This window comes from Oryctolagus cuniculus, chromosome 1, assembly GCF_964237555.1.
Source record: "Oryctolagus cuniculus chromosome 1, mOryCun1.1, whole genome shotgun sequence".
NCBI classification, from domain to species: domain Eukaryota; kingdom Metazoa; phylum Chordata; class Mammalia; order Lagomorpha; family Leporidae; genus Oryctolagus; species Oryctolagus cuniculus.
The window spans coordinates 112,748,169-112,771,138 of NC_091432.1; the positions used below are offsets into that span (position 1 = coordinate 112,748,169).

At 51.8% G+C, this 22,970-nt stretch overlaps 1 protein-coding gene across 1 annotated transcript in view; it reads left to right on the plus strand.

Moving 5' to 3' along the window:
• The window catches only part of POU2F3 (POU class 2 homeobox 3), a 93,550-nt gene that overhangs the window by 33,744 nt on the left and 36,836 nt on the right, over positions 1-22,970 (plus strand). The window contains exon 3 of the mRNA XM_008260641.4: positions 352-386. Coding sequence (XP_008258863.2) covers positions 352-386 — 35 coding nt within the window. The remainder of the gene's footprint in view (positions 1-351; positions 387-22,970) is intronic.

The following is a 22,970-nucleotide window of genomic DNA, read 5'->3' on the forward strand; positions in this document are numbered from 1 at the left end:
AGTGGGCCTTCCCCCAGGGACCCTGGCCTAGTGGGCCTTCCCCCAGGGACCCTGGCCTAGTGGGCCTCCCCCGGGGACCCTGGCCGAGTGGGCCTCCCCCGGGGACCCTGGCCGAGTGGGCCTCCCCTCTGAGAGGCCTCTTTCCCTCACTCCCACCTCCCCACCTCCTGAGAGAAGTCTTTCCAACGGTGTTTCTAGGAAACAGGCTGAGCAGGAGGATCCTGGCTCTGGGGGAAGCAGGTGCCCTTTTCCTAAATAGAGACCTGCTCTTCTCAACATCCTCATCTTCCTCTAACCTTCAGCCTCTTCCAATTCTGCTGGCAACTCATTTCTTTTTTTAATCTCTTCCAGGAAATGATCGAAACGGCCTAGATTTCAACAGGCAGGTAAGAACTTGGGCCAGAAGAAGATGGCTATTCCGTAAATTGTGGGGTCATGCATGCTAAGTCAGGTGTGAAGGTTACAAAGGAGATTAAGAACGGTTTGGAGGTGTTTATTCCTAGAAGCCCTAGATTTCAAGATTAGAGGCCCCCGAGTCCAGCCTCCCACCCAGCCTGCGACCCATGTTGGAGGCCTCCTCTGCAGTGTCCCCTCTCTAGAGCAGCGACAGACAAGAGGAGCTGCAAGCCAGAGGTAGACCAGAAAGCTTAGCTGTTGACAGAGTAGAGCTGCCAGAGCTTAGCCTGAGTTGCCTCTCGGGTGAGTGTGTTTGTGCAGAAGAATTTACGGAGCCACAGGGCACAAAGTGTAGATGGGCGTGGTAACAGGGGCACGGGAGAGCTCAGAGAGGAGCCCGGAGCCAGGCTGTGGGGCCCGAGCTGGGGGAGTTAGGGAGGGCCTGGGCAGGGCAGGTGGCGGTGGGCATAGATGTGCGTGTGTGAAGCAAGGGCTGACGCCGCGGGAGAAGGTGCTCTCCTTATGGTCGGAGGCTGACGGGCAGCCTGGGCTGGGCTGTGATGGTGGAGGCTCGGGGGGAGGACTGAGCTGGGACTGAGGCAGAGGGGCGAGAATGGGATGTACTCACAGGGCCTGGTTTGGGTCCTGTTTCTGCCTCTCACTATCTATATACCTTCTGTCAAGTTCATATTTTTACCTTAAGTTTCCCCAAAATGTTCATTTATTCCATAAGTACTCTGGGGGATGGAATATTTGCACTCTATATTTCTACACTCTGCAGGGATAGATGCAGAGACAATGAAGGCGTGGTCTCTGCCCTGAAGGAGGGCACAGTCTATTTTGAGGAGAGGATGGCATGTGTTGTAGAGAGAGGAGAGGGAGGAGGGGAGGAGAAGGAGGCTCCACTGAATAATTGTAAGGCAGTCTCATTCATGCACTCAGAAACAGGGTGGCAAGCAGAAATGCGAGGGTGGGCACTGGTGCAGAGGTTAAGTCACTTCCCTATCAGAGTGCCCGGTTCAAGTCCCGGTTCCTCCACATCCCATCCAGCTTCCTGCTGATGTGCACCCTGGGAGGCGGCAGGTGGTGGTTCAAGTCCCTGAGTCTCTGCCACTGCATGGGAGACCTGGATTGAGTCCCAGGCTCCTGGATTTGACCTGACCCAGCCCTGGCTGTTGTAGGCATTTGGAGAGTAAACCAGTAGAGGGAAGATTCTCTCCCTAATATATGATATGATATGATATGATATGATATGATAAAACAATCAGAAATGGGAACACTTAATCCTTCCTTGAGGGGCCAGTGTTGTGGCGCAGCTGGTTAAGCCTCTGCCTGCAACACTGATAAACCCGTATGAGCACCAGTTCAAGTCCTGGCTGCTCTACTTCCAATCCAGCTTCTTGCTAATACTCCGGGAAAGCAATAGAAGATGACCCAAGTGCTTGGGCCCTGCCACCCACGTGGGAGACCTGGATGGAGTGCTTGGCTCCTGGCTTCAACATGGCCCAGTCCCAGCCATTGCAGCCATTTGGGGAGTGAACCAGCAAATGGAAGATCTCTGTCTCTCTCTGTAACTCTGCCTTTTAAATAAATAAATAAGTCTCACCCCCCAAAACCTTCCTTGAAGTCCAGGGTAGGCTTCATGGAGGCAGTGATACGAGTCCGGCTCTGAAGGATGAGTGGGAATTTGCCAGGCAGAGAAGCAACAGCAAGAGGGAAGGGGTTCCACCCGCTCTGGGTGGTCACTAGGGCCTTCCCCGCTGTGCTGATTCTGAGCCGCATAGAGATGAGAGCCCAGGACAGGGCTGGAGAGCACAGACGTGTTCCTCCCCTCCTGTATCTGTAGAGTGGTTTAAAGTCACCAGGACGGTTGCCACAAGGCTCCGGGTACCTCCGTCACAGGCAGGGAGGCATAATCTTCGGTTCTAGGCAAAGCCTCTCAGGCGGGCCACTTCTGCAGCTTCGTCTACCAGGAGGGCTGGGAAGCTGGCCGACAGACTGCCCCCCCTCTCCACTGGAGCCCTACGACAGAGATGGGTTTCAATCAAGGAGAGAGCTGGGCCAGCTATGAGGAAGGACTTCCAGCCCGTGCCTTTGATGAAACACTGGAATAGCTCCCAGGCGAGGACGACTGGAGAATCAGCCTCTCACTCAGGTCTTTAAACAGGAGACAGATCTTATCTCGGGCAATGGTTTGGCCAGGTTTGCTTCGAGGGCAGGAGGGTTCCAAGGACTATGGGGTGTCCTGAGCAGGCTGGGGTGAGGCCTGGGCCTGTGCTTTCTGGCCCCCCTCCTTCCGAGGACTTAAGTTCTCCCAGGCCTAGAGCCCTCCTCCCACTGCCCCCGGCCCTGGAACGAGATGCATGGTGGGGAGCTCATCCCACCCCTAGCCAGGAGGTGTGCAGCCGCACGGCCTGTGTGCTGGGGACAAGGCTGGGGCAGCCCCTGTGGCCCTGGGGGGCCTGTAGGGAGGTCCCTGACTGCTTGAGCATCTTTCGGGGTGTGGTTTCCCCACCGTCCGGCTTCTGCTGGGAGGGCCCCCCCCCAGCTTGTTTGCCTTGGCTGAGCCTGGTGGGAGGGGTTCCTGCCGCCCCCACTGGCGGGGTTTGAGTTTCTCCCTGGTAACAGGAGCAGATCTGACTGATCTCGCCCGTAAGGGGGAGAAGGTTTTGGAGAGAGCAGCCCGGCCACACTCGCTGACACACTTACCCCAGAGCCCCTCTCTGCCCACAGGCACACCCGACAAGTCCATCCACATGCCCAGCACCGCCGCCAACAGGCTCTTCTCTCTCCCCCTGGCGCTGTCACAGGGCTCCTGCTTGGCGGCCAGGCGCTCACACTTTACCGCAAGCGAAATAAACCGGTGTTGGCCGAAGCAGGCCCTGAGCAGGGTGCTTTGGGCACATTATCTCGTTCACCTCTTGCTGCAAACAAGTGAGGTCATTCCGTGCTCTGACCCCTAGTTCAGAGGTCACGGAGGTGCCTTTTTCAGCAAGCATTTAAGAGATTAAGTTGTTCAACAGAGGTCACCCAATGGCCAGGATCTTAACCCATGTTCAGTTAAGATCTTAACTGAGCCAGGATCTGAACCCATGTCTCTGACTCCGGAGCCCGTTTTTCCCATGATTCTTTGCTGCATCCTCCTCTGTGGTCTCCCAGATTCCCTCTCCTGGTATATTTGAATTGTTCTTGGGGAGACGCCTGGGGACCCAGACTGAGCATGACCTCAAGACCTCAAGTGACTAACTTGGGAGCAAAGGGGAGGTAGAGGCAGCAGGGAGGGGATGAAAGAGCCACCTCGTAGGAGCAGCCTCTGCCCCGGACACAGGAAAGGGGCTGGCAGGTGCTGGGGGCAGAGGAAGAGCCACTGCCCTTGCTGCAGCTCCTGTGGAAGGCCCCAGGCCAGTTGGTACAGCCAGGAGTTGCAGCCAGGTGCTGGGGGAGCTGCAGGCTTGCTGTTGCACGAGGCAGGAACATTGGCACGGCCAGTGTCTCCGTGCTGAGCCACACACCTAACTCCCTGCTCCCAGGAAGGCAGCCTGAGCCTATCTGGGGTATAACGGGGGAAGGCTGAAGGTCCAGGAGGCAGGGCTGCCCCTCCGTCTAGGACGGACAGGACGGGGCCGAGAGGCAGCAGGGGAGGACTCAAGCCCTGGGCTCCAATGCCGTCCCTCGCTGGTGGCTGCCCTTGTCCCAGCCTCTCCCTTCTGGGTCTCCGTTTCCTTGTGAGTGAAATGAAGACACAAGGGTGAAAAGCAGCTCCGAGGTCCCTTTACCTCCGTAAGCGACGGCGTTTTTCTTATACCATATTCTGATTGGTTCGTGGGACTCCTTGACTTTCGTTCTCACTTCTTCTCTTTGGGAAGCAATAAGGAAGAGAATCTCCCTGGGCTTTAGAAAGTCAGGGACAAATAAACTGCCTGGGGTCTTTGCAGCCTTTATGATCTAGCGAGAGCCAGTGAATAGAAGCATCTGACATTGCGGGGCAGAGACGGATGGAGCAAGGTGCTTGGATCCACGGCCATGCTGTCATTCTTTGAATAGTTCTCATTCTTCAGCGCCCCAAGAGGCACATTGTTTGTAAGCAGATAACTTACTATACTCTACAGTGGATTCTGTACAGACATAAGAATGAGGAGCCCTGCCGGCGCCGCGGCTCACTAGGCTAATCCTCTGCCTTGTGGTGCCGGCACACCGGGTTCTAGTCCCGGTCGGGGCGCCAGATTCTGTCCCGGTTGCCCCTCTTCCAGGCCAGCTCTCTGCTGTGGCCCGGGAAGGCAGTGGAAGATGGCCCAAGTGCTTGGGCCCTGCACCCCATGGGAGACCAGGAGAAGCACCTGGCTCCTGCCTTCGGATCAGCTCAGTGCGCTGGCCGCAGCGCACCGGCCGCGGCGGCCATTGGAGGGTGAACCAATGGCAAAGGAAGACCTTTCTCTCTTTCTCACTGTCCACTCTGCCTGTCAAAAAAAAAAAAAAAAATGATGAGCCCTGTGGTACTGTGTAAAGGTGTCACAGGAGGCAGGGTGTTGAAAGTGGGTGTGGCAAGGGACCAGTAGGGCTTTGACTGGCAGAAGGGGGCAGCAAGAATTGTCCAGGCTTAGGAGACAGTTAGTGGGAAAGGTCACGACTTTGGGGGAACTGTGAGAGGACCAGCATGGGGTGAGTTGGTGGAGGTTGAGGCTGGAGCCCTGGGTGGAACCAGGTTGTGACAAACTTTGAATGCCCAGCCAAGCAGTTTGGAGTTCTCTCCCACGGGCAGCTCCCAGCCTCTGTGGCTGGTTTCACTGGGTGGAAGAGCACAGGGGCGGGGTAGGCGAGGCGGGCAGGGATGGTGAATATTGCCAGAGAGGCCGGATGGAATGCCATCGAGGCAGGCAGAAGTGGACAACACTAAGGATGGGGGTTTCGGCCAAGATGCGAAGCATGCAAACCAGACCCCGACCGCCTGGGCTTCGGTCCTGGGGTGGCCCCACCTGACTCTGTGAACTTGGGTGATTTCCTTCACCTCTGTGTGTCCCAACGTCCTCATCTGTGAGATGGAGGAGAATAATGGTATCTGTCTCCCAGGGCTGTTGTGAGTGTTAAATGAGAGAGCAAGAAGAACTCTTAGAGAAGCGTCTAGAACATACTCCCTAAATATATTTAAATATATTAAATATATTTAATACTGCGACAGTAGGCATGGAGAGACCCAGTCTGGAAAGACATTTATTGGGCCGGCGCCGCGGCTCAATAGGCTAATCCTCCACCTAGTGGCGCCGGCACACCGGGTTCTAGTCCTGGTCGGGACGCCGGATTCTGTCCCGGTTGCCCCTCTTCCAGGCCAGCTCTCTGCTGTGGCCCAGGAAGACAGTGGAGGATGGCCCAAGTGCTTGGGCCCTGCACCCCATGGGAGACCAGGAGAAGCACCTGGCTCCTGGCTTCGGATCAGCGCGGTGTGCTGGCTGCAGCGCGCCAGCCATGGCGGCCATTGGAGGGTGAACCAACGGCAAAAGGAAGACCTTTCTCTCTGTGTCTCTCTCTCACTATCCACTCTGTCTGTCAAAAAAAAAAAAAAAAAAAAAAAAGACATTTATGAGACGAGATCAGGAGGATTTGGGGAGCAGGTTGGACAGCAAAAGAGGGAGATGAGGCAAATGTGAGTTTGGGGTTTCTGACATGGGATGCTGAGCTCCGGTGAGACCACGCCCAGAGATGAAGAGGACTGAAGGTGAAACAAATGTGTCCAGGTGCTGGGGCGAGGAGGAGGGGTAGGTAATGAGCCACAGGTGCCCAGTGTATGGTGAGAAACTTGGGTCTGGAGCCCAGGAGATGGCTCAGGACTTACTGTGCATATCGGGTAGTCACTGTTGAGTCCTGGTTGATGAAGTGACCAGGGAGAGGGAGGTCACCAAGGGAGGGTTGCAGAGTGGGAAAGGAGACTGGATGAGAAGGAGCGCATCAGGGACAGGGAAGGGGTAAGGGCCTGTAGATGAGGCCAAGAAAGGCCAGTGAGAGGGACGGGAGGAGACCATGCCCACAATGCAGAGCTGCTTGCCCAGGTTGGGAAACCAGCCACTTCAGAGCACGCTGACGTACGGTGGAGTCTGGAGCCTCAGAGTGGGCTGGTGGTGAGGACACCTGTTCTCACCTTGGGGCGCCTGGGTTCGAGTCCCGGCTCTGCCCCTGACTCCAGCTTCTGTTCATGTGGACCTTGAAAAATACCCTCCTAGCTAACAGGCAGACTGTCCATGTAACCCACTGTCCATGTAACAAAGATATCTAAATTGAAATTTCTAGAAAACATAAATAAAAACCAGGATTGTGTTCTAATTTCAATAAAAAGACGAAAGCAAGATTAGGTATTTGGCCTCGTGGCGGAGACACCCACGTCCCACATCAGAGAACCTGAGTTCAATTCCGAGCGCTGGCTCCTGACTCCAGCTTCCTGTGAGGCAGTGGTGATGGCTCAAGTAACTGGGTTCCTGCCACCCCTGCAGGAGATCTGGGTTGAGTTCCTGGCTCCCAGCTTTGGCCTTGGCTCAGTCCTGGCCATTGTGTGCATTTGGGGAGTGAACCAGGGAGCGAGAACTCTTTCTCTCTCTGCCTCTCAAATTAATAAATAAATTATAAGAAGGAAAAAGAAGGGAGAAAGCAATGTATATTTCACAAGTGAACCCTCCACACACTCCCCCAGCAGGTTGCATGAGATAGGAGGAGGCGTGGGCCTGTGAGTGGGGCGGACACAGACGCAGCGTGGAGTTGGTGTGCTTCATTGGCACTTAATCCATGATTTTCCAAAGCCCTCAACGACACTTGGTAAAGCTCAAAACAAAAGAAAACATCATATTTCCTCCATCAACACAGAAAGTAGCATCCCTGGGAAATGCGGATGTTAAGAGTATGCCAAAGATACTTTGCATTTGCGTGAAAAATAGAAGTGGGTTCAAGGCGTATATGATAATGGGCAAGCTATTCCCCAGTACAAATGTCCAGTGGGGCATCTGGTAGTTGTACCAACTTGTGCAGGTTTGTGGGGTCTGCCACAGGGCTGGATGCTGAGGATCCCTGCCCTCCTGCCCCAGTAAATGCACACCAAGCCTCCTTAATACCGCACCGGGGTAGCTGTCCCCCCTGCTGGGAAGAGCTGACCTCACCCGGCTGGCTAAAGAGATAAGGTGCTTCTCCTGCCAGGAGGCGGAGCTGGACTTGGCTGGCTGCCAACCTTCCCCGTGGAGCACCCCACTCCCCAGCACTGGCTAAAGCACCCCAGAAATAACACACATGGCCTGTGCCCTCAGAGAACTTGCTCACTACGCAGCGAGGAAGATGGGTCTGAGAAGTTCCAGCACCAGCTGGGCCGGCGGAGTGGCCGGCAGGTGTGCGCAGAGACTTCAAGCAGGAGCTAATTGGCAAGACCAAGTGACTCCTTTCTCTCAGATGACTTCCCCATTAGAGTCAAGGGAAAGACTAATAACACAAATTGTTGAACTCTGTGTACCAGGCACTTAGTGCAAAGTATTTCATTTATTTTTTATAAAGAAGGCTTTACAATGTTTTTGTTTAGTTATTTTCATTTTATTTGAAAGGTGTAGAGAGAGAGAAACAGATCTCCCATGCTCTGGATCACTCTCCAAATGCCCTCGACAGCTGGAGCTGGGCCAGCCTGAAGCCAGGAGTCTGAATCTCAACCTGAGTCTCCCACGCAGGTGGCAGGGACCCAAGCACCTGAGCCACCATCCGCTGCCATTCAGAGTGAGCATTGGCAGGAAGCTGGAATGGGCCACAGAGCCCAGACTTGAACTCAGGCCCTGTAAAAAAGCACACGGGCATCTCAAGCCGCATCGTAACTGCTGTGCCAAACTCCCGCCCTGTGCAAAGTACTTTACATACGCTCTTTCTTTTATTAAAAAAGATTCATTTATTAGGGCTGATGTTGTAATGCAGTGGGTTCAGCCGCTGCCTGCAATGTCGGCATCCCATTTGGGCACCTGTTTGAGTCCTGGCTACTTCTTTTCCTATCCAGTTCGCTGCTAATGTGCCTGGGAAAGCAGAAGAAAAAGATTTATGTATTAATTTGATTTAATTATTAATTAAATTTAATTATTAATTTGAAATGGGTAGGGGGCTTTCATCAGCTGTTCCACTCCCCAAATGGCCTCAATAGCTGGGGTTGGGCCAAGCCAAAGCCAGGAGCCTGGACCTCCATACAGTTCTCCCTCATGGGTGACAGTGACTCACCGGTCAAGTGCTTGGAACCATCCTCTACTATTTTCCCAGGCACATTAGCAGGGAACTGGATAGGAGTGGAGCAGCTGGGACCTGAACGGGTGTTCATGGGATGCAGTGTTGCAGGCAGCAGCTTAGCCTACTGTGCCTCAACACTGGCCCCTATATTCATTATTTCCTTGTACACTTATTGCAACTCTTTGAAGCAATTGGCATCATCCCCATTCCATAGACAAGGAAACTGAGGCTTGTGGGGGGAGGTTGAGGTACTCTCCCATGATCGCACTGTACATGGAGAACTCTGGACTTTAAGCCAGCCTGCCAGCCCCAGGACCCCATGTCCCCCCGCCCCCACCCTGCATGTGTGGGCAGGAGGCGTGTGAGATAAAGGCTAAGCCAGATTGCCCGTACTTGTCAACTGCCCTGTGCCTGGGATGCCTTATCTGAAGATGGAGACAGTAGCAGGGCGTACTCCTGGGCATGTGGTAGGAAGTGGTAGAGTTAAGTCTCTAAAGCGCTTTGAGTAGTGGCTGGCTACAGCGATCCCCATAGACATCAGCTCCTGTGACTTTCCAACCAACCGTAACCTGTCATCTTCTCTTCCTCTCCCCTCCCTCCGTGGCCACTTAGCTGAGTTTGCTCCCGGTTAGGTGGGCTACGGATGCTATTGGAAAGACTGCTGTCTGGGATCCTCATCTCCCCTTCTAAGCCCCACCCAGCCCCCCCAAAGCAATAGGGAAGCAATGATAAAGATACTGACTTGGAGAGGTGGGAACTGATCCTCCTTGGGCAGCCGAGCTTGGCGCTTCGGCCTGAGGCTCGGGTCTCAGCCCTTCTCTGTCTGTAGCCTGGGCAGCAGCCTCAGTGCTGGATGGACCGAGCCTTGCAGAGGGGCAGGGCAGAGAACAGCAGGAGGGAAAGAGCAGCTGTCTGGGTTCTCTGGAGGCCTGGCCCTCGTGCCTGCTGGCTTACCAGATGGCCCCCAGACACCACCACCAGCACCCCTGCAGCCCTGGAGGGGGGCCTGCCTGGCTCAGTCTCCAGCACTGTCTGAAGCCCATGGCTGCAGTCTAGAATGTTCTTCTCAGTCCTGGAGTGGGATGGAGAGCAGTGAGGATGGAGGCGAGAGGAGAAAGTAACCAGGGCCCCTCCTGCGTTCTGCAAATACCGGGAAGTGTGTTCTCCTGGGGGATTTCACTGAGCTATATTGAGCTATCTTTGGCCAATGCTGACTCTGGTGAGACTGAAAGCAGGACCTGCCTTCCTCTTCTCCTGCGGGATTCTCTTTGGAACAGAGACCTTGACAGGGAAGAGCTGGATTCGGTCCCAAATAAGAGCAGGAAACGGCTTTACCGGTGATGGAGCCTTTGGGCTGAACACTTGATAAGCAGCATCTCAGCGAGTCCCCACAGCAGCCCAGGGCAGGTTTTATAATTCCCATTCTACATATGAGGAAGTGGAGGCAAGGGGAGATGAGATGACTCGCTTAGAGCCTGGATTCTAGCCACGGTGGAAGTGATGTGCCAGGCCCTTGACACAGACTTTATCTTATTTGAGATTGCTTAATCCTTACAACAGCCCAGTGAGGTAAGCATTATTATTCCCATTATACAGCTGGGGAAACCGGGGCCCAGAGAGGTTAAGTAATTGCTGAAGGTGGCGCTCAGATTCAGACAAGGCCTGACTCTCCGCCACACCAGGCTGCTTTGGAGACGGGAGAAAGAGAGAAAAGAGGGGGAAGAAGCTCCCACAGTGAGACATGCCCTCGAGTTGCCCCGAGCCCCTCGTGTGACTGTGTCCAGTATTTTTCCACCTCTCCAGAGTCTTCTTACTCATCCCGACTCCTGCAGCCCTCTCCTGGCTGGGGCTTGCCAGCCGGGAAGGCAGAGATAGGATCTGCAGGCTTGGGGAGGTTGCCAGGTGAAGGGTGGGGTGCAGAAGGGTTCCCACCCAAAGAGGGTTTCCCTGGCCCTGCGCGCTGCCGCCTCCCTGGGCCTGTGCGTGAGAAGGGCGCAGGGCAGAGAGCCTCGTGCGCCTGTGTGTGTGTGCCTGCAGGCCAGGGGCGGCACCCCGCTTTCTCTCTGCCCCCGAGTCAGCCAGGGCTGGCAAGGCAGCTCCAGTACCTGGGAGACTGCTTCTCCAAGAATCCCAGCTTCAGCGGAACATTAACCTTTTCCACCTCCAGCTGCCTTCCCCAGCGCTGCTGCGGGTGAGTGGCCTTGTAGGCCGCCCCCGGGGCTCGGCTGCGGCGTCTGGGTCCTTATTCAGCTCCCTACCTGATGCCGGTCAGTTCACATCTCACTTCCTGTCCCCCTCTGCTGGACAGCTTGCCAAGGGTTTCTCTAAGCCCTGGGTTTTCCCGTGACCATGGGAAGCAAGTATTACCATTGTCATCTGGCAAGCAAGGGTAATACCGGTCCCGTGCACGGTGCCTGTGGTCAAGTAGGCACTGGATCAAGGTGGTAATACTCGCTGGTCTGTTGTCTGCGATTCCAGCTAGTTCCACTGACCACCAGAACACTGCTACTGTGAAGATCAAGTCCAGACTTCCTTCTTCTCCCGAGAGGGGCCACCAAGCGCTCCTGCCCGCCACGCTGTGAGGATCCTGAGTTCCCAGCCCGTTTTTGCTTTTCTTTCTTCTGGCATTTCCTGCCATAGCCGTGGTTAGCACAGATGCCACAGGGGGTCCCTGGTTCCAGCCCTGCAGAGGACAGCGTGGTGTTGGAGGTCTGGCTCTGGCAGCACACACACCTGGATTCAAACCCCGGCTCTACCAACAGGAGCTAGGAAACCCAGCCACGCACACTCCACGCCTCACTTCCCCCTCTGTTAATGGTGGAAACAATGGCATCAACATAACAATGTTGTTAGGAGGATAAATGAGATCTCCAGTACAATGTATGGGAGCTGCAAGCATTTGGCCTAGTGGTTAAGGCACCTGCATCCCATATGGCAGTGCCTGGGTTCGAATCCCAGCTCCACTCCCAATTCCAGCTTCTTGCCAGTGCACCCCAGGAGGCAGGAGATAGTGGCTCAAGTACTGGGGTCCCTGCACCCACCCAAGAGGGTGAGCTCCTAGCTCCTGGCTTCGGCCTGCCCCAGCCATTTGGGGAGTAAACCAGTAGGTGGGAGATATCTGTCTCTCTCAAATAAATAAATAAAAATTTTCAAAATAAATTTTAAAATCTTCCTGGCTGGCACACGGTGAACACAGTGAGTTGAGGTTGCTCTTGCAATCTTGAGCAGCAACACTGGCTCCCCTTGTCCCGTTTCACATCAGCCTGGTTCGGTTTTCGCTTCTTCCTGGTCCTGTGCTGGGGTGGCCAATCTGCTCAGATTCTCCCAGCTGCTGGCTTTCCTCGGGGTGCTCCTACCTGCGCCCTTGTGCCCAACCCAGCCCACTGCTAGAGCAATCATAAGAAAGGCGTGCCAGGCGTGGTCTGTGCCAGCCCACTGCAGTCACACTGCACTGCACCTACGCGGAGGGAGCTGGAAATACTGTGTGTAAATCAAGGTGTTGTAAAGGAAGTCTTTCTCCTCCAAGAGAGCCTGCATTTAAAGAAAGATTACATAGAATCTTTTCTTTTTAAATTTATTGTTATTTATTTGAAAGGCAGAGTGACAGAGAGAGGAGAACACAGAGAGAGAGAGATCTTCCATCTTCTGGTTCATTCCCCAAATGGCTGCAATGGCCAAGGCTGGGCCAGGTCAAAGGCAGGAGCCTGGAACTCCATCTAGGTCTCCCATATGGGTGCAGGGGCCCAAGGACTTGAGCTATCAGTCACAGCTTTCCCAGGTGCATTAGCTGGATCAGAAGTGGAGTGACCAGGGATTGGCGCTGTGGCATAGTGGGTAAAGCTGCCATCTTCGGTACCAGCATATCATATGGGCCCTGGTTTGAGTCCTGGCTGCTCCACTTCCAATCCAGCTCTCTGCTGTGGCCTGGGAAAGCAGTGGAGGATGGCCCAAGTCCTTGGGCCCTGGCACCCTGTGGGAGACCCAGAGGAAGCTCCTGGCTTCGGATTGGCCAAGCTCCGGCCGTTGTGGCCATTTGGGGAGTGGACCCGCAGATGGAGGACCTCTGTCTCTCTGCCTCTGCCTCTCTGTAACTTTCGAATAAATAAAAAATAAATATTTTAAAAAATAAGAAGTGGAGCAGCCGGGACTCGAGCCGGCACTCTGATACGGGATGCCAGTGTCATAGGCAGCAGTGTAAGCCCACTACCCACGATACTGACCCCAGGCTCTTTTAACAGGACAAAGAATCCCTTTATAGTCAATCAGAGCCATGCATCACCTATAGCTTTTTTGTTCTTGTTGACATCTCAAAGATGATCTTGTGGTCTTTAGGAATTTTTTAACTTCACCCAGGCCATTGCTGTGGATGGGCTCATTTGAGGGTTTAGAAGTGGGTTTTTGCAGGCCACTTATGCAGCTGGTAAACTGAAGCCTAGAAAGATCTGGAGACCCAACTCCTGGGGGTAAATCCTGACTCCCACAGAAGCCAGCAGTGGAGGCTGCTTCTCTGTCCCCAGCTCCAGGCCGGGACTGTCACAGGTGGGATGGAGAGACATGATGAAGCTGAACTTGGTCTCTAGGGCAACAGCTTCTAGGCTAGAAAGGGCTAGTTCCACTCTGTCTGGGAGGGGGAGGCCGCCAGGCTGCCTGGGGTGAGGGGTCCCCTCCTGGGTCTCCGCCAGCAGCCACAGCCAACTTCCAGGGCTGCCCCCGAGCCTGGCTGCAGGGGCCCAGGGCAGCTTCCTTGCTAGCAGGGCACTCCCCAGTGCCTGGTCATGCCCACATGGCCTGGGAAGGACCAGCACATTTCTGCCATGAAGTGAGGCGGGAAGCAGCAGGGCCCGGGGTCGGTGACTGTGCCCCGCGTGTGACAGCTCAGCCAGGGCCCAGTGCTCTGGAGAGCACCATCCTGCACAGGCCCTCTAGGGAATGGGGTCCGGGAGTCCAGCTTCTCACAGGCCTCCCGGCCTCCTCTTCCCTCAGGGCTTCCGAGTACTGCCCCCAGTTCTTGTAAGAAGCAGGGAGAATCTTCTGTGGACGATGGACCGGCCAAGGGCGGAGAGCAACAGAGCAGTCGGCCCTGTTGTGCACGGGCTTTGGCCGCCACCTCCACCTCATCCCTCATTCCCCATCTACTTGTCAGGCCCCTGTTCCCAAACCCAGCTCACATAGCTCACTCTCCCGTGGCCTCTAGCCCACCCTCTGTCTTCTGGAACTTGCTGGGGTTTTGCTGTGTGTGTGTGTGTGGTTTCTGCACATCCAGGCACGCTCCGCCCTCACCAGGCAGTGGGGTATTTGAAGAAGGGGCCTTTGTGTTATTTATTACATAACAGTAACCAGCACACAGTTGACTCCAATCAGTGTTGCCTAATAACTGCACAGATGATCAGCATTGCCTAATACATGCATGAATGGGAGGTTGAAATGAACCTGTGCACTTTCTCACTCACCATTCATCCTAGGGGACCTGACTCCCCACTCCTCTTTCTCCCAGGAAGGACCCCCGCCCCCAGAAGCTCAGCCCTGGCCCCAGGCAGGTGAGCCTGGTTTCCGCACGCGGAGTGTGCAGGGGGCTGCAGGCCGCCAGCTTTGGGAGCTCCCCAGCTGCTGCAGCTGCTGCCAGAAACCCTGTGTTGGGCATCTCAGGCGCTGGCTCAGAGCTTGCAGGGTGCTAGGTTCATCCTCTAGAAACCCCTCTGTGGGCGGGGTTTGGTTCAGCTAAGTCAGAATGGGCCTTTTACGAACGCCCTGTAGGAGGAAGTGTGGCTTGCTGGGAGTGGCCCTCTTCTGGCCTTTTGAATGGGAGCCTGATAACACCAGGACTTTATTTTTCACAAACCAAGAGGACAGCTTTAGGTTGAGTGGGGCTCACACAGACGCTTAGGGCCAGCAGGTGAGGCGTCTCTGCCGTTCTCACTGAGCGCCCGTTCGAGACCGCGGCTTCCTCTTCCACCCTTCACCTGTGTGATCCCCATGTTGATTCATTCATAATGCAGCGTCTCCGCGGTCTGCTTTCGCTGTCTGCAGTGAGCTTTTTTTTTAATTATATATTTATTTATTTGAGAGATAGAGAGAGCTCTCATCCACTGGTTCACTCCCTAAATGCCCAGCACAGCCAGGGCTAGGCTTGGCCAAAGCCAGGAACCAAGAACTCAATCCAGGTTTCACAGTGGGTGGCACGGATGCAACTACGTGAGCCATCAACACTGGCTCCGCAGGGTCTGCACTGGCAAGAAGCTGGAGTCGAGAGGGAACAGAGCTAGGAAGCGAACTCAGGTACTCTGACGTAGAATGCAAGGGTTTTAGCTGGTGTCTGAATCAGGTCAAATGCCCACCCCAGTTTATATATATATATATTTTTTTTAATTTTATTTATTTATTTGAGAGGTAGAGTAACAAAGAGAGGGAGAGACAGAGAAAGGTCTTCCATCCACTGGTTCACTCCCCAAGTGGCCACAACAGCCAAAGCTGGGCTGATCCAAAGCGAGGAGCCAGGAGCTTCTTCTGGGTCTCGCATGTGGGTGCAGGGGCCCAAGTGCTTGGTCCGTCTTCTGCTTTTCTACTGCTTTCCCAGATCATAACAGAGAGCTGGATCGCAAGAAGAGAAGCTGGGACTAGAACCAGTGTCTCAGGCGGAGGATTAACCTACTATGCCACAGAGCCAGCCCCTATATATATATATATATATAATTTTTTTAAGAGAAAGAAAATCAGTATTTGATTTTTTTCACAAGCATAAACTTTCCTTTTTATTTCCCTCTTTTCTACCAAAAGGGTTTAATGCAAAATACAGGATATAGCAAACAATGAAATAAAGCTGTAGATGTTTACCATGCAATAAAGGGGAAAACCACTGTGCCTGGAGCCTTTAGACTTTTCTCTACATGTGCTATGAAAAAGTCTGCTCAGCTTGTGTTGCTCAAACTTATTTAATGCACATAAAATCTATCATTTCCCACATGTTCCCCTGACCCTGCCAAGTGGGAGCCTGCCCGCTTCCTGGACTTCAGACATCACACAACTGACCACTACCCCAACTGGCCAGCTGGAGCGGCCCCAGCTTTCCTTATGTCTGCATATGCATACGCTGTAAGCGAATGTCACACGGATCTTGAGTAGGAGATGCTGTGTTGACCTTTAACAGGTTCAGTGTCAAGTGCACGGCCATGGATTCTCTCAACATCTCTGTCTTTAACTCCCAAAACCCTCCATATAGACTCTGCTCGCCAGAGAAAAAGAGGTCCTGCAGACCCACCTGTCACGTGGAAGAACCCACATCCATTCCCTCAGAGGCACTGGAGCTCTGGGCAGACATCTACCCTGAACCTTAAGAAGGAGATAACAGTGATTTTTTATAAAACTAAACAGATTCTATTTTGAGCATTTGAGAGTTTGCACTTCTTGGTATTCAAATATTTATTGTATGTAATGAATGATAGAGTAGATATTATCCATTACTGTAATATCTTTTTAAATATTTATTTATTTATTTGAAAGGTAGAGTTACAGAGAGAGAGAGAGGGAAAAAGAGAGGGAGAGAGAGAGATCTTCCATCTTCTGATTCACTCCCCAAATGGCCACAACAGCCAGGACTGGGCCAGGCTGAAGCAAGGAGCCAGGAGTTTCTTCCAGGTCTCCTACATGGGTGACAGGGCCCAAGCACTTGGGCCTTCTTCTGCTGCTTTTCCCAGGTGCATTAGTAGGGAGCTAGATTGGAAGTGGAGCAGCTAGAACACGAACCAGCACCCCTATGGGATGCTGGCACTGCAGGCGGCTGCTTAACCTGCTGTACCACAGTGCTGGCTCCATTGTAATATTCTTGTTTGGTCCTATCTGAGCACTCAATAAAAGCAAGGAGAAAGGATTATACTAGTCGTGAACCCCAAAAGCCTGGTAAGCAATCATTCTAGCCCAATCCATCCCTGGTGACCCACAGGGCTCACATGTCAGCCAAAGCCTCCCTACCTCAATGGTAGCCTGGAAGTGCCAGGTCCCAGCACTTCCCTGAGCACATCGCTCTGCCGGGCCAGCTGCAGACCCGAGTCTGCCCCTTCCCGTGGCAGCCTTCCATGTTTGGAAAGAGCCATCTTCCCCTTCCATGGAAACATCCCAGATCCCACACTGATTCCATGTCAGGCTTCTGACTGCCTCCCTGAAGCAATGCTACACATAATACATGAGTGTTTGCTTGTTGTAAAATATTTAATAAATGGATAGGGGAGCTTTTCATCTCCGTTCAGTCTCACGCCTCTTCCCAGAGGTAGCTCCTGTTTCAACAAAGTGCAAGAGTTTTCTCTGGATATGGTACAAATGGGACTGTATAGGTTTTTGTGCAGCTTTAAAAATGCATACACACATATGTGTATAAATCATACGGCATGTATTCTTTTGCAACAATTCTTTTTAAATTGGAAAATAAGATTTAGAGATTGTTTTGTGATTGTATATATAGAGTTATGATTCTTTTTGTTAGAGACATATATTTGTTAGAGACATAATATTCTATTGTTTTAATATAACTTTTAAACGATTTATTTTATTGGGGTCGGCACTATGGTGGAGCTGGTTAAACCGCTGCTTGCAGTGCCAAGTTTCCATATATGCACTGGTTCAGCTACTCCACTTCCTATCTAGCTCCCTGTTAATGAGCCTGAGAAAGCTGTAGAAGATGGCCCAAGTGCTTGGGCCCCTACACCCATGTGGGAGACCTGGAAGATGCTCCTGGCTCCTGGCTCCTGGCTCCTGGCTTTCATCTGGTTCAGCCCTGGCCATTGTGGCCATTTGGAAAGTGAAGCAGCAGATGGAAGACTTCTCTCCCTCTCCCTGCCTCTCCTTCTCCCTCTCTGTAACTCTGCCTTTCAAATAAATAAATATTTTTTAAAAAGTTTTATTTTATTTGTTTCAAAGGCAGAGTTATGGAGAAAAGTGGGGAAAGAGATCTTCTATCCCCTGGTTTCACTCTTCAAATGGTCACAACAGCCAGGGCTGGTCCAGGCCAAAGCCAGTAGCCTAGAACTCCATCTGGGTCTCCAACATGAATGGCAGGGGCCCAAGCACGTGGGTGATCTCATGCTTTCTCAGGCGCATTAGCTGGGGGCTAGATAGGAAGTGGAGCAGTTGGGGCTTGAACCAGCACTCATATAGGATGCTGGTGGTGCAGGTGGTGTTTTACCCCACTGCATCACAATGCCCCTGTTTTAACATAATTTTACTTTTTCATTCCCTTATTGATGGATTTTAGGCTGCTCCACATTGTTTTTCCATTTTTTATGTATTTATTTGAGGGACATAGGAACAGAGACAGAGACAGCTCCCATTAGCTTGCCCACTCCCCAGATGCCTGCACAGCCAGGAGCCCAGAACTTAGTCCAGGTTTCCCAGATGGGAGGCAGGAACTCGATGATCAGAATCACCACTACCGCCTCCCAGGGTCTGCAGTTTCAGGGAGCTGGTCAGGAGCTGGAGGAAGACTTTGAACCCAGCCATGCTGATGTGGGATGTGAACATAAACCATTCAGGGTAAATGCCTGCCTACAAATATTTGTTGTTACAAGGCTCTGACGAATTCCTGGAACACGTTTGTACCTTGTTGCCTGTGTATGCACTGGTTTTGGTCTGCCAATCACCCTCTTTTATTAAAAAAAATTTTTATTTATTTATATGAAAGGCAGGGGCAGAGAGAGAGAGAGAGAGAGAGAGAGAGAAGTCTTCCATCTGCTGGTTCACTCCCCAAATGGCTGCAATGACCAAAGCTAGGCTGATCTGAAGCCAGGAGCTTCTTCCGGGTCTCCCACATCGGGGCAGGGGCCCAAGCACCTGGGCCATCTTCTGCTGCTTTCCCAGGCCACAGCAGAGAGCTGGATCAGAAGTGGACATGAACTGGCGCCCATATGGGATGCCAGCACTGCAAGCGGCAGCTTTACCCACTATGCCACAGCACCAGCCCCACCCATCACCCTCTTTAAGCATGATATCTGCAAGTGTCTGGCATCCAACATGCAGATAAGACACTGTGAGGCCAGAGCACAGTGAGACCATTGGTTCTCACCAGCGTCCATTTACCATTTCAACACATTCTTTTGAGCAGGCACTGTTTCTTTTCTGTTCCCTGCTTTCCTGTCATGGCAGCCACCGGGAAGGCATCAATGGGGCCTGCCCCTATGGAGTGAACGCCGTCAGTAGGGCAACCTCCCCTGACTTGGATACTCACTTTAGTGAGTGCAGACTGTCCTACAGATATTTTTAAAGAGAATTATGTCAAAATGTCGACTTTCTTTCAGTCACTTAATGCCTTGCAAGTCTTTTTAAATAGAAGCTATTGTCTCAACTCATGCGCTTTTCATATTCAAGGCAAAGAGTGTTTACATGTGCTCCTGTGCTCTGCACTTTCTTCCCTTCCTACTGTAAGTTTGAGCTTTTATTTTGTTCTCAATCTTGATGTCTGTATGCAAAGTGCTATCTGGCCCTGCTTTCCATATAGGGATTTAGCGAGCATGCACGCATCTCCATCCACTTAATCACCATGTTTTTAGCCAGACTGGACCACAAGTAGAGTCTTGGGGCATGCCCTTGGAGACTTGCCTTCTGAATGCCGGTGACATCAGCCCCCACAGGTCCATCTGTGACAACACACACACACGTATACACACACACACACACACACAATTACAGCATCTGTCTAAGCCCTTGTTCTAGCAACCTTACATGAAAGGAAAGAGCCTAGTGTGACATGACTTTTAAAATCATGTGATATGGTGAGTTGATTTTGGGTCCAATTAGACCAAGGTGCAAATTCCTGGCTCTGCCTCTTCCTGGCTGTAGGTTTTGGGGAAATCATTCGACTTCTCTGAGATGCAGTTTCCTATAACCTAGGATTCTTAAAACTAAGCATTAATTCCGTGTGTGTGTGTGTATATATATATATATTTATTTATTTGAAAGGAAGAACTGCAGATGGGAGAGTTTTTTAATTAATTACAGAGAGAGAGGGAGGGAGAGACAGAGAGAAGGAGATCTTCCATCCACTGGTTTTCTCCCTAAATGGCCACAACGACCAAGAATGGACCAGGTCAAAGTCAGGAGTCAAGAGCTCCATCCAGGTGTCCCACATGAGTGCAGGGGCCCAAGGACTTGCGCCATCTTCCATTTCTTTCCCAGATGCATTAGCAGGGCGCTGGATTGGAAGTGGAGCAGCTGGGATGTCAGCGTCACAGGCGGTGGCTTTCCCCTCTGTGCCATAGGGCCGGCCTCAAAAAGGGAGAGATTTTCCACCTGCTTTCACTCACGCACTGTCCGCAACAGCCAGGCATAAGCCAGGCTGACGTCAGGAGCCAGGAACTCCATTCTAGTCTCCCACATGGATGGCAGGGCCCCAAGTACTTGGGCCATCCTCCACTGCCCTCCCGGGAGCATTAGCAGGGAGCCGGATCGGTAATTCCACACATTTTCAACGAGCACTCGCTGACGAGTGTTATGCTCTGTGCTGGACAGGCAAGCAAGATAAGTCTCCCAGATAATGAGTGCAAAATCATTCCTTCCGTGTGGTTTTGGTGACAAAAGTGAGGAAAGCCTTCCCTGGAATGGACTCCACAGACATTTAGCCCTAACCCTGGAGAGCTGGGGAGGCACCAGAAACTGAGATTCAAATTGAGCCTCCCTAATCCGCAGATCCGAGATCTGAAATGCGCAAGGTCTGTACTGCCACAGGTGGAAAATTCCACGGTGACAGGTCCCAGTCAAAGGGTAGGCACACTAAAAATATGCTACATGTGTATTAGGTATATGAGGGTACTTAAAAAGTTCATGGGAAAACATAATTAGACCGTAAGTTTATTTTGCTGCAAGCAATTTTGAAATTCACACAGAGTTTTTTGATAGTATATATTTCCCAAAAACTTTAAATTTTTTTCTTCACTTTTCCCACTTTGTTTGAAAGGCAGAGAAACATAGAAAGAGAGAGAGAGATGACAGAGAAAGCTAGAGATCTTTCGTCAGCTAGGTAACTCCCCGATGTTTGCAATAGCCAGGTCTGGGCCAGGTCAAACCTAGGAACTGACAACTCAGTCCAGGCCTTCCGCGTGAGTAGCAGGGACCCGAGTGCTTGAGCCACCACCTGCTGCCTGGTTGAGCACTGGCGGGAGCTGGGATTGGGAGGAGAGCCAGGCGCTCTGATAACGGGTTGCAGATGTCTCAAGTGGCAACTAAACCACTCTGCCAAACACCTGCCCCTCTGTGAACTTTTGAAAATTCCTTGTATAGGAAACATAAATAACTTTCATGTTTAGACTTGGGTCCGAAATCCAAGATATTTATACGAATGTTCCAAAATCCAGGGGAAAAAAATCAAATCTAAAGCACTGCTGGTCTCAAGTATCTCAGATAAGGGGTACTCAGCCTGCACAACATTAGAGTCCCTGGGTTCAGTTTCACTCAGCCCTCTGGAACAAATTCAGTAGCAGCTCCCTGGCCTTGAACAATCCAGCTTGTGCTACAGGCCTGTCTTGGGCCACTTAGAGTAGCAGGACAGGCCTGTACGAAATGAAAATCCAACCCAAAGGCAAACCCCTCGTCCCAGGGAGCTTCCCAGAGGGGCAGCACAACCTCACTTACCCAGAAAGCCAGCAGCCTGGCCCATTTAAACTCACTTGAGAGTCAAAAAGAGGCAGACAGAGACCTCCAGCCAGGCCTATTCTCAGAGCCTTCAACCTTTATCTTAAAACAGTTATAATGAGCTTAAGGATTTGTTCTTGATCCTTAGCAAACAAAGCTGCAAATTCAGGCTGGAATAGGGAGCTGCCAGAAGCAAGCATATTGACAGGAGAGAGAAAAAACTTGATGGGAAGGAGGCAAATGTGTGTGTGTGTGTGTGTTTATATGGAAAAAGAACTGCAAAGACACAGTCTGGGGCCCTACAGCGTATCGGCCAACAGAGGCCAAACATTTCAGCATCGCTGGAGGCATGATTGTTTGCACGGGAATTTGAAATTATGACTCTGAGTCATTGACTAAATGGTCTTCCAGGTGCTCTTTAAGGGACTGTAGGGATTTATATGGTGCTTTTCCGCAAGATCTCTACTCAAAAAGCAACCAATATAAATCTGTCCAAAATCTCTCTCTCTAACTCAGCCTTTCAAATAAATTAATTAAATAAAAAAAGCTTGGAGGGGGGAGTAGCACTGTGGTGTAGTGGGCTAAACCTCTGCCTGCAGTGGCGGCATCCCATATGGGTGTCGGTTTGAGACCCGGCTGCTCCACTTCCGATCCAGCTCTTTGCTATGGCATGGGAAAGCAGTAGAAGATGCCCCAAGTCCTTGGCCCCTGCACCCACAAGGGAAGCCTGGAAGAAGCTTCTGGCTCCTAGCTTTGGGTCTGCCTTGCTCTGGCCATTGCAGCCATTTGGGGAGTGAACCAGTAGTTGGAAGACCCCTCTCTCTATCTGTAACTCTACCTCTCAAATAAATAAATTAATTAATAAAATCTTTTTAAAAAGCCGACTTTGGAGATTTAAGGGCCAGATGTCAGTGACTTTGAAAACCCACTTATTTAGGAAGGCTTCCTCAGAAATCACAGGCCCATTTGAAAAGTGGGTTGAATTTTAAATCAGATGACTTGAGTTTGAATCACAGCTTTCCTGTTGGTCAGCCACGGACCTTGAAGAAATCGCCTACCTTCATGGTCCTTGTTTTCTGCACCTGCAAAGCGGGGAGTCTAATGTTACTCTCCTTTTCAGTCTCTTGGGAGTATTGTGAAATTCAACAGAACTTACACACACACACACACGGGTACTTCAAAAATTGTATAGGAAAATGGGATTACAAGATAAGTTTATTCTGGTAAAAAATTATGAAATCTATCCCTAGAGGTTTCATAATACACATTTTCCACAAGCTTTTGAATCCTCCTTGTGTATCTGGGTGTGCGTGTATTCCATACCCACAGATGAGAGGGTTTCAAAGAGTCTGGAAAATGAAATGCTAAGATCACACCTGAGAGGCAGGAGCATGGCCGAGGGGGTGAACTGGCGGTGTGGCCCACACTGGAGTGCTAGGTTCCTGGGTCCAGCTCTGGAGGCAGTGCTGCCGGCTTGGGTGGCTGGCGCCCTGTGACTCGTGTGGAAGGGCTGGCTCACAGCTCCAGCTGCCACCCCGCCCCAGGCTGGGATGTTGCAGGCGTCTGTCTCTGTGCCTCCCCCCGAAAAATAAAATAAGTAAATAAATAAATTTTTGAAGATGATGCGAATTTTCCGTGGACCTTTCAAAGCCCCCTTGTATATGCATATTTGTTCGATGTGTGTTTTTATTTATTTAGACAATGTGCTCCCAAGCTCTCAAGACTTCCTTTTTGCCAGG